At 37.0% G+C, this 11,677-nt stretch overlaps 1 protein-coding gene across 1 annotated transcript; it reads right to left on the reverse strand.

The window, feature by feature from the left end:
• Positions 1-10,024: 10,024 nt before the first annotated feature.
• On the reverse strand, positions 10,025-10,561 carry LOC143034800 (serine/threonine-protein kinase pim-3-like). The gene has a single exon (XM_076201146.1). The coding sequence runs from the start codon at positions 10,559-10,561 to the stop codon at positions 10,025-10,027; it is 537 nt and encodes a 178-aa protein (XP_076057261.1).
• Positions 10,562-11,677: the final 1,116 nt, after the last annotated feature.

The following is an 11,677-nucleotide window of genomic DNA, read 5'->3' on the forward strand; positions in this document are numbered from 1 at the left end:
CCTTTCCCAAGAGAGTCTTTGTTTGAGAATGTCCCAATTCCTTGTCATGAATGAAAGTCACATCACACATTAAAGTAAACACCTGTACTGACTAGTTCGTATTGCGCATACGAATACACACCTTAATATAAGCTTGTATCTACATGTAAAAACTTATGTTATCTTTAAAAAATTCCCAATTATGCAGATGCAAAGAGAGAGAGAGAGAGAGAGAGAGAGAGAGAGAGAGAGAGAGAGAGTCATCATTTGTTGCTTATGATTCGAGTCTTTAACACGGAAATAATGAGTTCAGAGAGAGATCACGGCGAAGTCAGCTCCAGGTTCATAGTGCTCGGATATGTCTTCGCTGTATCTTCTTCTTCTTCTTCTTCTTCTTCTTGTCCAAGATAAACATATCCCTGTTCCTGATATCAGTGGACAAGCAACAAGAGACAGTGTTTTATGAGAAAGCTTTGGTGTAGCGCCTTCCATGATGGTGCCACTCCTATAGTCTCATGCTTAATATGACGGGAGTCTTTTCAAGCACCCGCTCAAAGCCCTTTCAATAAGCACCCATATATTAAGATAAATAAATATGAATAGATGAATAAATAGACAAACAAATAAATATACGACTTCTCTGAATGATGGAAACACATATCGAATCCCTATCCGTGATAACCGTTTTCTTTCTCATTTTGCTCCTTCCAAGACAATTTATTCATTTAAGACAAAACACCTTACTTCACAAAAGGTTGACACTTTGACTGCCGGAGGGTTTCCTCGTCTGAATACGCTTGCCTAACGGGGGCAAGAAAAAAGAAAAAAGAAAAAAAGAAAGAAAGAAAGAAAAAAAAATATATATATATATATACAGTATATATATATTTATATATATATATATATACAGTATATATATATATGTGTGTGTGTGTGTGTGTGTATATACATGTGCGTGTATATATTTGCAGAAACCAATTGGAAAATAAAATAAATGAATACCGAACGTTTTCGTCTATTCAAGACATCATCTTGAATAGACGAAAACGTTTGGCATTCATTTCTTTTATTTTCCAAGTGGTTTCTGCAAGTATTGTTGTCACGTGTCCTTAGCGATTTGTTATATATATATATGTATATATATATATATATATATATATATATATATATATATATATGTATATATATATATATATATATATATATATATATATATATATATATATATATATATATGTACATATATGTAATATAAGTATATATATATATATATATATATATATATATATATATATATATATATATATTATTATTATTATTTTTTTTTTTTGGCAGAAACCAAATAAAATAAATTAATACCGAACGTTTTCGTCTATTCAAGACATCATCAGTGTACGACATCGTACCCTGATGATGTCTTGAATAGACGAAAACGTTTGGTATTCATTTCTTTTATTTTCCAAGTGGTTTCTGCAAGTAATGTTGTCATGTGCCCTCAGTGATTTGTTTTGTATATATATATATATGTATATATATGTATATATATATATATATATATATATATATATATATATATATATATATATGCACACTTTTTGGGCACAGGTTCTCACGTAAACAATTTTGATTGAAGTCAACTACGCTAATAGCTTTGGCTGTTTTGATATTCAATATATTCAGAGTCACGAATAACTTTTTAGTCTCATTGTTCAAGGTTTGAACATGATCATTCATCAAACTAACACCACAGTTGGACGAAAGAATGAGTTGAGTAAGCGAAACTATATATTTCGATTGCTCACTTCAATCCTCTTCAGTAGTACAAAGTGGAGGGAGTGTGCTGTCTTAAATAGCAACCTCTAACAAAAGGAAGGAATCGTGGAAAAGAATAATGTCACTACCCCAACCCTTATGTGACATATATAGTTTCGCTTACTCAACTCTTTCTTTCTTGCAACACTACTTCTGACCCAGGGCAGTGGACAGGATGCAGGGATGATCCGTCATCCAGGAGGTGCCAAGATGAGAGGAGGGTGGAGGGGAGTGGAATATGTAGGGGATGGAATGGGTGGGAATGCTTTCGATGCCTTTTTCTTTTTGGCTACCCCCCGTGTAGGGGGAAAAGCCTTTGGTATATATATGTAACCCTTTCTTTCGTCCGACTGTGGTGTTAGTTGTGATTTACAAATGTGTTACTACATTTCTCACCAGTGATGATCATTCATGATTTCGATATCACGTGAAAGGGTCTTGTCATGGGCAATGATGAATGCCAACGATTATAATAAATCTATGCAACAGTACAATAAAACTGTTGACACAAACACCGAAAACTCAAGTTTTTCCCTCTCTCAGAGGGTGAGAAGAACTACTGTATATCTATATATCTTGAAGGGTTGCTGTAGGTGAAGTTCTAGTGAAGAATAATTTCTGCAGAAAGACTTGTACTGCTTATCAAGGAGATTAGGATAGGTCATCGGGACTCCTTGGATGATGTCACTGGGAGAAGTAGGAGAGGGCAAGGGCAGTTCTTTGTTGAGGTCACTGTGAGAAGTAGGAAAGGTCAATGGGAGTCCCTGGGAAAGGTTACTGAGGAAAGAGGGAAAGGTCAACTTGAGTCCCTGTGGAAGGTCACTGGGAGAAGTCATCAGTCACAGTACAAAGAGATAAGTGGAAGCTCTGGTTTGACTTCTGGTCCGTGATCCTGTGGGTTTGATTTGTTGGTGCTGGAGGGCATTTTGCTCTGGGGGCTTTGTAGCATAACTTTCCGTTGACACCGGGAAAGACCATGGTGAATCATTCATATGCTACAATGCTGCATTGCTGAACCACAGTAGACGAATTTACTTACAAAAAAAAGTCTGACGCCAGGGACTTTTATTCAGTTTTGGTACCCTCCACCCCTAAGTTCTTGATTAACAAGTCTACAATAAATGTGGATATATTTTGTGTATCCTGCTCTGGCTGCCGTGAGGTGATTCATCTTGCTTAACAGAACCTCCTAGGGCAGAGTGCAGGGCGTTAAAGTCCCCCATGTAGATCACACAGTGAGACGTGAGTGGGGGGAAGACGGAGAAATTGATTTTTCCTGGAGCAGAGTAAACATTGTAGAGTCTCAGCTTCCCTTTGCCTATGGATATCTCAAAGGTATAATGTGTGCATAGCATCATCAGTATCAATTGACAACTATCTCCGTACGAGCGGTCCATGGAAATATAACACATTAGATTTGATCTTGTTGCAGCCCTTGTGCACCGGCGGTGTTTTCTGCTTCTATCACTAGTTTACTAATCATATTCGTCACTAATATACTGGAGGATTCTTCAAGTACCCTTGATATGTAAGGTGGTGCAGTGAGTTGGATCCCATAGAGGTACACATACCCAGACTTGACACTGGCGGAGGGAGTAGGGGTTGGGGTGTTTGGTGGAAAGTGAGGTAGAGGGAATGTTATGAGTGATATTTGCGATTAATCACTGGAGGCGACCGTAGTGTAATTAATCGGTAAGCTCACCCACCGGCAATTGGGAGTCTCGTGTTCGGTCCATGGAAGGTGGCAGCTTTTCTGTTACGCTCCTTACCTCAACGCTACCCTGTGTGCCCATTATTTTGCGATATAGTTAATTAGTTAGTTAAGGTTTATTCAACAAAATAAAATACAATCTATAAATGCATATATACAAAATCTTTACAAAATTACTTGTTGAAAAGGGAGAGCGTGAAGCAAAGTTTATGGGGAATTGCTCCTCCTTTAAGGAAAGAATTATTTTTATTTTATTTATTTATTTTTGTTACATGTTAGTTTGATACATACATACATACATACATACATCCACACACACACACACACACACACACACACACACACACACACACACACACACACACACACACACACACACACACACACACACACACACACACATATATATATATATATATATATATATATATATATATACATATATACACACACACACACACACACACACACACACACACACACACACACACACACACACACACACACACACACATATATATATATATATATATATATATATATATATATATATATATATATTCATCTATTTATTTATTTATTCATTTATTTATTTATTTTATTATTATTATTATTTTTTTCAATGGTATGTGACACGACCCCTGCTAACTCCGACCTCACGTAGGAATCGGGGTCATTTGTGAACATCGCATCTTGTGGGGGTCAGGTGAGAAGTGACAGGTCAGGTCGATTGTTGACGGGACGATAATTGCTTACTGCTCGGATCCGGGTCACCGTTACCTGCAGTAACAAGGAAAAAAAAAAAAAAAGAGCGGCAGACTTGGGCGGTACATGACAGTTTCTCCATGAATGCAATCATGAAATGGACCTGAAATGTTCAATATACTAATACTTATAGATTAATGACTTTTTTAAATATCGTTTGAATGTTGATAAACATTTTGTCTTAGGTAATTCCTTTTCAAGTTTATTCCATGTGTTAAGACCTATAATAGATAAGCATTGGCCTTTTTTGGTTGTTCTGTATTGAGTTTTAAAGTTATTTGTATGCCTAGTCGCATAGCTTGTTTCGTAAGTTGAGTAAAATTTCAATGTTTTGATTCATTTGTTCATTGCAGATTTGGTGCATAACAAAGGCGGTTTTGTACTTCAGTAGATTTAGTTTTTTGAATAAATTATTTGTATGTTCTAAACAACCTACATTGCACATTATACGCAGTGCCTTTTTTTGTGAGGTAATTATGCGTTGAAGATTAGTTTGATAAGTATTACCCCAAATTTCTGAATAGTAGTTTAGGTATGGTGGTAGTAGTAGACTACAGTAAATGGTACGAAGGGTATTTTCATTGAGGATATTTCTCATTTTATGCATTATTCCTAAAGTTTTGGACATCTTATTTATCACGTGATTTATATGATGTTTCCAGTTAAATTGATCGTCTAAATACACGCCTAGGAATTTACTGACGGACGCTTTTTCAATAATTTCGTTGTTTATTTTGATCGGCTTAGTGCTTTCATTATTTTTGTAGAAAAGCAGGTAGTTAGTTTTTGATACATTTAAGGATAGTTTATTGGCTGAAAACCAGTTAGATAGCTGACATAATCCTTCATTAATTGTCTTGATCAGTTTGTCGGAATTTATATCAGAGCATAGAATGGTGGTATCGTCGGCGAACAGTATAAATTTCATAAGGTTGGATACATTTGTAATGTCATTAATGTATAATAAGAATAGCTTGGGTCCTAGAACTGAACCTTGAGGTACTCCGCATGTAACTGGTAGAATATGTGATCTTTCTTCCTCAATTGCTACATATTGTTTCCTGTTTTTTAGATAACTTTTTAACCAGTCATTAATCTTACCTCTTAGCCCATAGTACTCGGCCTTTCGAATTAGGATTTCATGATTTACTGTGTCAAATGCCTTTTTTAGATCAATAAATATGCCGGCTGTCTTTTTCTTTTGTTCTATATTGTTAGTTATCTCTTCAGTTAATTCCATTACTGTTGTTGACGTTGAAAGATTTCGTTGAAATCTATATTGACTATGGTGAATGACGTCATTTCTTTTTTAGAAATGAGTCAAGGCGAATTGTGAATAACTTCAAGAATTATGGAAAACTGTGGTAATAGTGAAATTGGTCTATAGTTATTATAACTTGATTTGTCGGATGATTTGAATATCGGTATTACTCTCGCTATTTTTATTACATCTGGAAATATTTCTTGTTCAAATGATTTATTGCATATTGTCAGAAAATGATTTTTGATGATAGGCATACTTTGTTTTACGAGGTTCATATTGATTCCTGTGCAATCGAGTGATTTCTTGTTCTGCATTGATTTCACTGTGTTCATAAGTTCGTTTTCCGTGACGGGTTTTAGAAACTGTTATTTATTCGGTGTTTCAAAAAGGTCTCATAAGTTTGATGTGTTGCCTTTATTTGTTTCGCGAGGTTAGGTCCTACATGGGAGAAAACTTCATTAAATTCGTTTGCCACTTCTTTTTTAGTTTTTTCCGTTTTTAATAATGTTTATGAATTCATCGGTGTTATTATTTTTGGGCCTAGTTAAGTTGTTTATTACTTCCCATGTCTTTATTTATATTACAATTATAAATTTCAAGCAGTGTGTCATAGTATTTTTTTCACAGTTGCGTAAAATTGTTGTAAGTTTGTTTTCGTACGCTTTGTACTTGTTTTCGTCTGTCAAGGACTTGCTTTTAATAGATTTTTTGTAAAGTTGGTTTTTCTTTCGACACGCGTTCTTAAGACCGTTTGTAAACCATGGTTTTGAGTTTACGTTATATAGTTTTATTTCTACTTCTCTTTCTGGGCAGCATTTGTTTACATTACTCATGATAATGCTTACAAATTCGTTATATGATAGATTGGCATTTTGTGACTCGTAAACCTGATCCCAATTTTCTTCTTTTAAGCACTGATTTAATTTTGCAATACTTTTTCCGTATATTTTGCGTTTTAGTGCAATTGTGGGTTTTGTTATGCAGTGCATTTCTTTTGGATTGATAGTGAATACCGGTAGATGGTCACTTATGTCACTTATCAAGCTACCACTATGAATCTCGGAGTTTACAATATTGTTGAAAATGTTATCTATCATTGTTTCACTTGTATTTGTTATTCGGGTTGGTTTATTTATCAAAGGATATATACCTAACGAGAAAATCATATCTGTTAAGTGACTTTTTTGTTCGTGAGTCTCATACTTAAGTAAATCTATGTTGAAGTCCCCACAGAGATATAGGTTTTTATTTCTAAATGGAGTTATGATTTCTTCAAGCATATTTGTGAACTCATTGATGTTCGTGCCTGGCTTTCTGTAGATACTTATTATGACGATATATTTTTGTTTTGTTTTTGTTTTACTGAAAATCTCAACGGCTACGCAATCAAATAGGATTTCATGCAAATTAGTGGATTGATTTATTAGTTTGCATAATTTTTTTTTTTTTTTTATGAAGATAGAGACTCCGCAGCCTTTTTGGATCTGTCTATTAACACTGTAGGGAGTATAGTCTTGTAGAACAATTTCTAGACATCCTGGGTCAATCCATGTTTCGCTTATCACTATAACGTCAAAGCTTTTATTGAGTAACTTGAGATAACAGTCAATTTTCTGATAATATGCGTTTAGACTCCTTGCATTAATGTGAATTAGTGTGAATCCATCAATATCACGAAATAGTGTCAAATTGTGTATCACTATAGTAATCACTGTCTTTTGTTAGTTTTGAGTAGAAATTTAATTCGGGTCAATTTGGGTATTATTGTGATTAGATATCGAAAACTCCTTTTCTGATATTTTGTCTATTTCTTTATACTTCTTAATTACGGTATATACATCTGGGTCTTTTGATGCGAGATTTGGCGCGGAAAACAAAAAATCAATTTCTGTGTTTGAGATGGCATGATAGGGAAATGTTTTTGAGCAGTCTGTGCAGGACCAGTTTCTGAAAATATTGTGGTTATTTTTGGCAGTATTTACGGGTATATTTACACACATGAAATGATGTAAATGTGTGCATAATGTACATTTGAGATGATTGGTAGGGACAAGGGTATGGCATGAAGAACAGTTTTTTATGTTTTTTTTTTTTTGCGTTAGTTGTAGTGTTCATGGTTATGTTTGTGTTAGAAGATTGAGGGATGTGAACTATTGAAATTCAACTAATTGTTCAAGATTACTTACCTGATGTGCTTTTTCATCCCTGCACTTGATATACACCTTGCAGTCTCGTCCATGTCGAAATGATCTTCCCTCGTTTCCTCATATCGCGTGCTGTTTTGGCAATCTCTCCGGTTCGTTTCGTCAGGTGCTCATTCACGTAGATGCCCATCCCCTTCAGTTTCTTGGCGTTTTTCAGCACGTTCACCTTCGACTTTCTTGATACGAATCTCACGATTACATTTTGGGTACCGTCCTGTTTTCTTTTTCCCAGTGTATGGCAAGCTGATATCTCTGTGTCTCTGATCTGTATTCCCTTGTTACTTAGAGAATGGATCACTTGATTTTCTACAATGTTCCGTCCACTGTTATCCACACTATAGTCGGAATCACCTTTCACGGCTTCCGAATACGTTTTCACAATCTTTAAACCACTGATGATGATATCTTCTCTCCTCGTGTACTACTCTAGGTCTTTCACTCTAGCTTGGAGATTAACTACAGTCGATTTGAGAACTTGTATCTCCAGCCTTAATTGTATGACTATCGCTTTTAGCTCGCTTAGAAACTGCTGGTCTTCTTTCCTTGCTTGCAAAAGGAACTGTCTGTCCTCTTCTCTTGCTTTCACGAGACTCTCCACCATATCTTCAAGTTTCTTGGAGCTGTTGCTGTTTGTGGCATGTGCCATGTTGTATTACTTTCTCGTAGGGAGCGCTGAGCGGAGGGTGTGAACGGCACGAGTCAGAGACTGATGTAGACTTAACGACTGTCACCTGATGATTCCATTTAGCTGAATTACAAAGGATTACAAAGGAGGAGCATGCCGACAGGAGACCGTTTGCTCCATAACTAGGTTGGATACGAAAAAAAATTAATAATGATAAATAAATAAATAAATGAATACATAAAAGTTATAATAACATAAATATTAAATAAGATGAATAAATGCATAGATAGATAATAAACAAACAGGTAAATAGCAAATAATGATAAATTGACAGATAAATAATAATAAATGAAAATCAAGCAAATGATAATAAACAAACAGACAAATAATAACAAACAAATAAACAAATATATAATATGAAACAAATGGCAGGCATTACAGGATCTTGCTTAGGTGTTTATTCAAACGAATCTTAAAGCTTCGAACTGAACTACATTGCTTAAAGTCTTGTTGACACGGGATTAGTTTAGTAGCCGCTAGTCCTAGCTACAAGGTGACGTCCCCGTCAAGTAAGTGCTGTCACTAGAATAAATTGGAGGGAAGTTAACTAACTTTCCGTTCACACTGTGCATGTAGAGTAGTTTTCAAGTCGCTAGCCCTTGCGGCTACTAAACTAGCCCCATCTCAACAAGGCTTAAGGATTAACACCATCACAATGAGCCTTCAAACGACGGCCATCCTTTATGAACAAAGGTGGTCGGGTTTTTGTATCTTCAAAGCATCGCCAAAGGTTTTTATTCAGCTGAGGGAAACCCTCTGCCGCTTGAGGGACCAATGCCCTTTATCAAACTTCTTGGAAATCCCATTTTCTCACGATGTCTTGCTTTGATTCGGTTGAACCAGACAGTTATTAGTTTCCACAGAATTCTAAAGGGCATGATGTGTTCTCCATTTCTGAACTTGGCACTTTCTATCTTTGTAAAGTTCTTAAATCTTGTCACATATTGCAGCTTTCCCTTTTCTCTGCTTTTCTCGTAACAGATTTAGACTTTTTCCAATTACTTGGCACCGACTTAACCTCTTCCTTAGGAATCTTCTTCTTCTTAACAACATGCATTTCTTCCAATGGCCGTTGTGGCACAAATCAATAAGTCCAAAGACTCTCAAGCCGTCGTCCCATTACTGTAGTGGGCGCATTATCATTTTTATCGCCTCTTTCTCCCACGAAGCGTGTCATCCTCTTCAGAATGGTCTCTTTTCCTTCCTTTCTTCTTTATGGATAAAGAGACGTTTTGGGGCTTCGTCGGGCGTTTTTTCCTTTTAGGATTTCTCCGGGCGACGTTAGCGGTTTCGAGCTCCGCTTCGGTAGTGAAATCCGTCTTTCCGTCCTTTTCGGAGAGGCAAGATGATTCATTCTCCAACCACTGATGGGACAGTATTCCGTCGAGAGATGGGCGGCCCCAAGGGTCTTTTGCGAAGCATCGCATTATTAGGTCCCGGCAGACGTTCGGAACGTTCTTCGGGAATGACGGACTGGCCCTACATATGGAGGCGTCTGTGTAGAAAGGATCACGGCGGCACACCATGTAGTAAAGAAGAGTGCCCAGGCTCCAGACTGTTGCGGGCATGTGCAGGAACTCGCCTCCTTTGATGTATTCTGGAGGCTAGTAAATTCGAGTTCCGCCTGTGTCCGTTCCTTTGTAACTCGTAATGCGCTCTCCGCAACCAAAGTCGATTACCTTGATATCAAGCTGGCCTGAACTCTTGTCCCTGAAGAGCAGTATATTTTCTGGCTTGATATCTTTATGGGAGACCGCGGCTTCAAAACATCCTTTTATAGTTGTAACAATGTTTTTGAAGAGTCTTCGGACTTCTACATTCGATAGGTCGTTGTCGTTTTCTATATAATCGTACAACGACATGGACGACGGAATAAGTTCCATTACCATATAAAAATTATCATTGGCGATAAAATAATCATACAGCTTGATGACGCCGGGCACCTTCTGCACCTTCTTCAGAAGCGCAGCTTCCTTCGGGATTCTCTTCCCGTTGCGACGTCTATATGATTTCATCCGCGCCAAGGGCACTTTCTTCAGGGCGACCTCCTGGCCATCGATGATCCGCTTGGCTCGGTAGACAGAGCCGATGCCTCCTTTGCCCAATAGCTCCTGCACTTCGAACTCGTTCAGCTTCGTCATCCTTTCCCAAGAGAGTCTTTGTTTGAGAATGTCCCAATTCCTTGTCATGAATGAAAGTCACATCACACATTAAAGTAAACACCTGTACTGACTAGTTCATATTGCGCATACGAATACACACCTTAATATAAGCTTGTATCTACATGTAAAAAACTTATGTTATCTTAAAAAATCCCAATTATGCAGATGCAAAGAGAGAGAGAGAGAGAGAGAGAGAGAGAGAGAGAGAGAGAGAGAGAGAGAGAGAGAGAGAAAGAGAGAGAGAGTCATCATTCGCTGCTAATGATTCGACTCTTTAACACGGAAATAATGAGTTCAGAGAGAGATCACGGTGAAGTCAGCTCCAGCTTCATAGTGCTTGGATATGTCTTCGCTGTATCTTCTTCTTGTTCTCATTAAAGTAAACACCTGTACTGACTGTAGTTCATATTGCGCATACAAATACACACCTTAATATAAGCTTGTATCTACATGTAAAACCTTATTTTCTCTTTAAAAAATTCCCAATTATGCAGATGCAAAGAGAGAGAGAGAGAGAGAGAGAGAGAGAGAGAGAGAGAGAGAGAGAGAGAGAGAGAGAGAGAGAGGGAGAGAGTCATCATTTGTTGCCTATGGTTCGAGTCTTTAACACGGAAATAATGAGTTCAGAGAGATCACGGCGAAGTCAGCTCGGATATGTCTTCGCTGTAACTTGTTTTTGTTCTTGTTCTTCTTGTCCAAGATAAACATATCCCTTTTTATGATATCAGTGGACAAGCAACAGGAGACAGTGTTTTATGAGAAACCTTTGGTGTAGCGCCTTCCATGATGGTGCCACTCCTATAGTCTCAGGCTTAACATGACGGGAGTCTTTTCAAGCACCCGCTCAAAGTCCTTTTAATAAGCACCCATATATCAAGATAAATAAATATGAATAGATGAATAGATGAATGAATAGATAAACAAATAAATAAACAACTTCTCTGAATGATGTAAACAGATATCGAATACCTATTCGTGATTACCGTTTTCTTTCTCATTTTGCTCCTTCCAAGACAATTTATTCATTTAAGAGGAAACACCTTACTTCACAAAGGGTTGACACTTTGACTGCCGGAAGGTTTCTTCGTCTTAATA

Source organism: Oratosquilla oratoria, chromosome 18 (genome assembly GCF_046742065.1).
Source record: "Oratosquilla oratoria isolate Oo_2021 chromosome 18, ASM4674206v1, whole genome shotgun sequence".
In the NCBI taxonomy this organism is placed as follows: domain Eukaryota; kingdom Metazoa; phylum Arthropoda; class Malacostraca; order Stomatopoda; family Squillidae; genus Oratosquilla; species Oratosquilla oratoria.

Coding starts and splice junctions, on each gene's coding strand:
- LOC143034800 (XM_076201146.1), bottom strand. CDS start 10,561: ATGACGAAGCTGAACGAGTTCGAAGTGCAGGAGCTATTGGGCAAAGGA.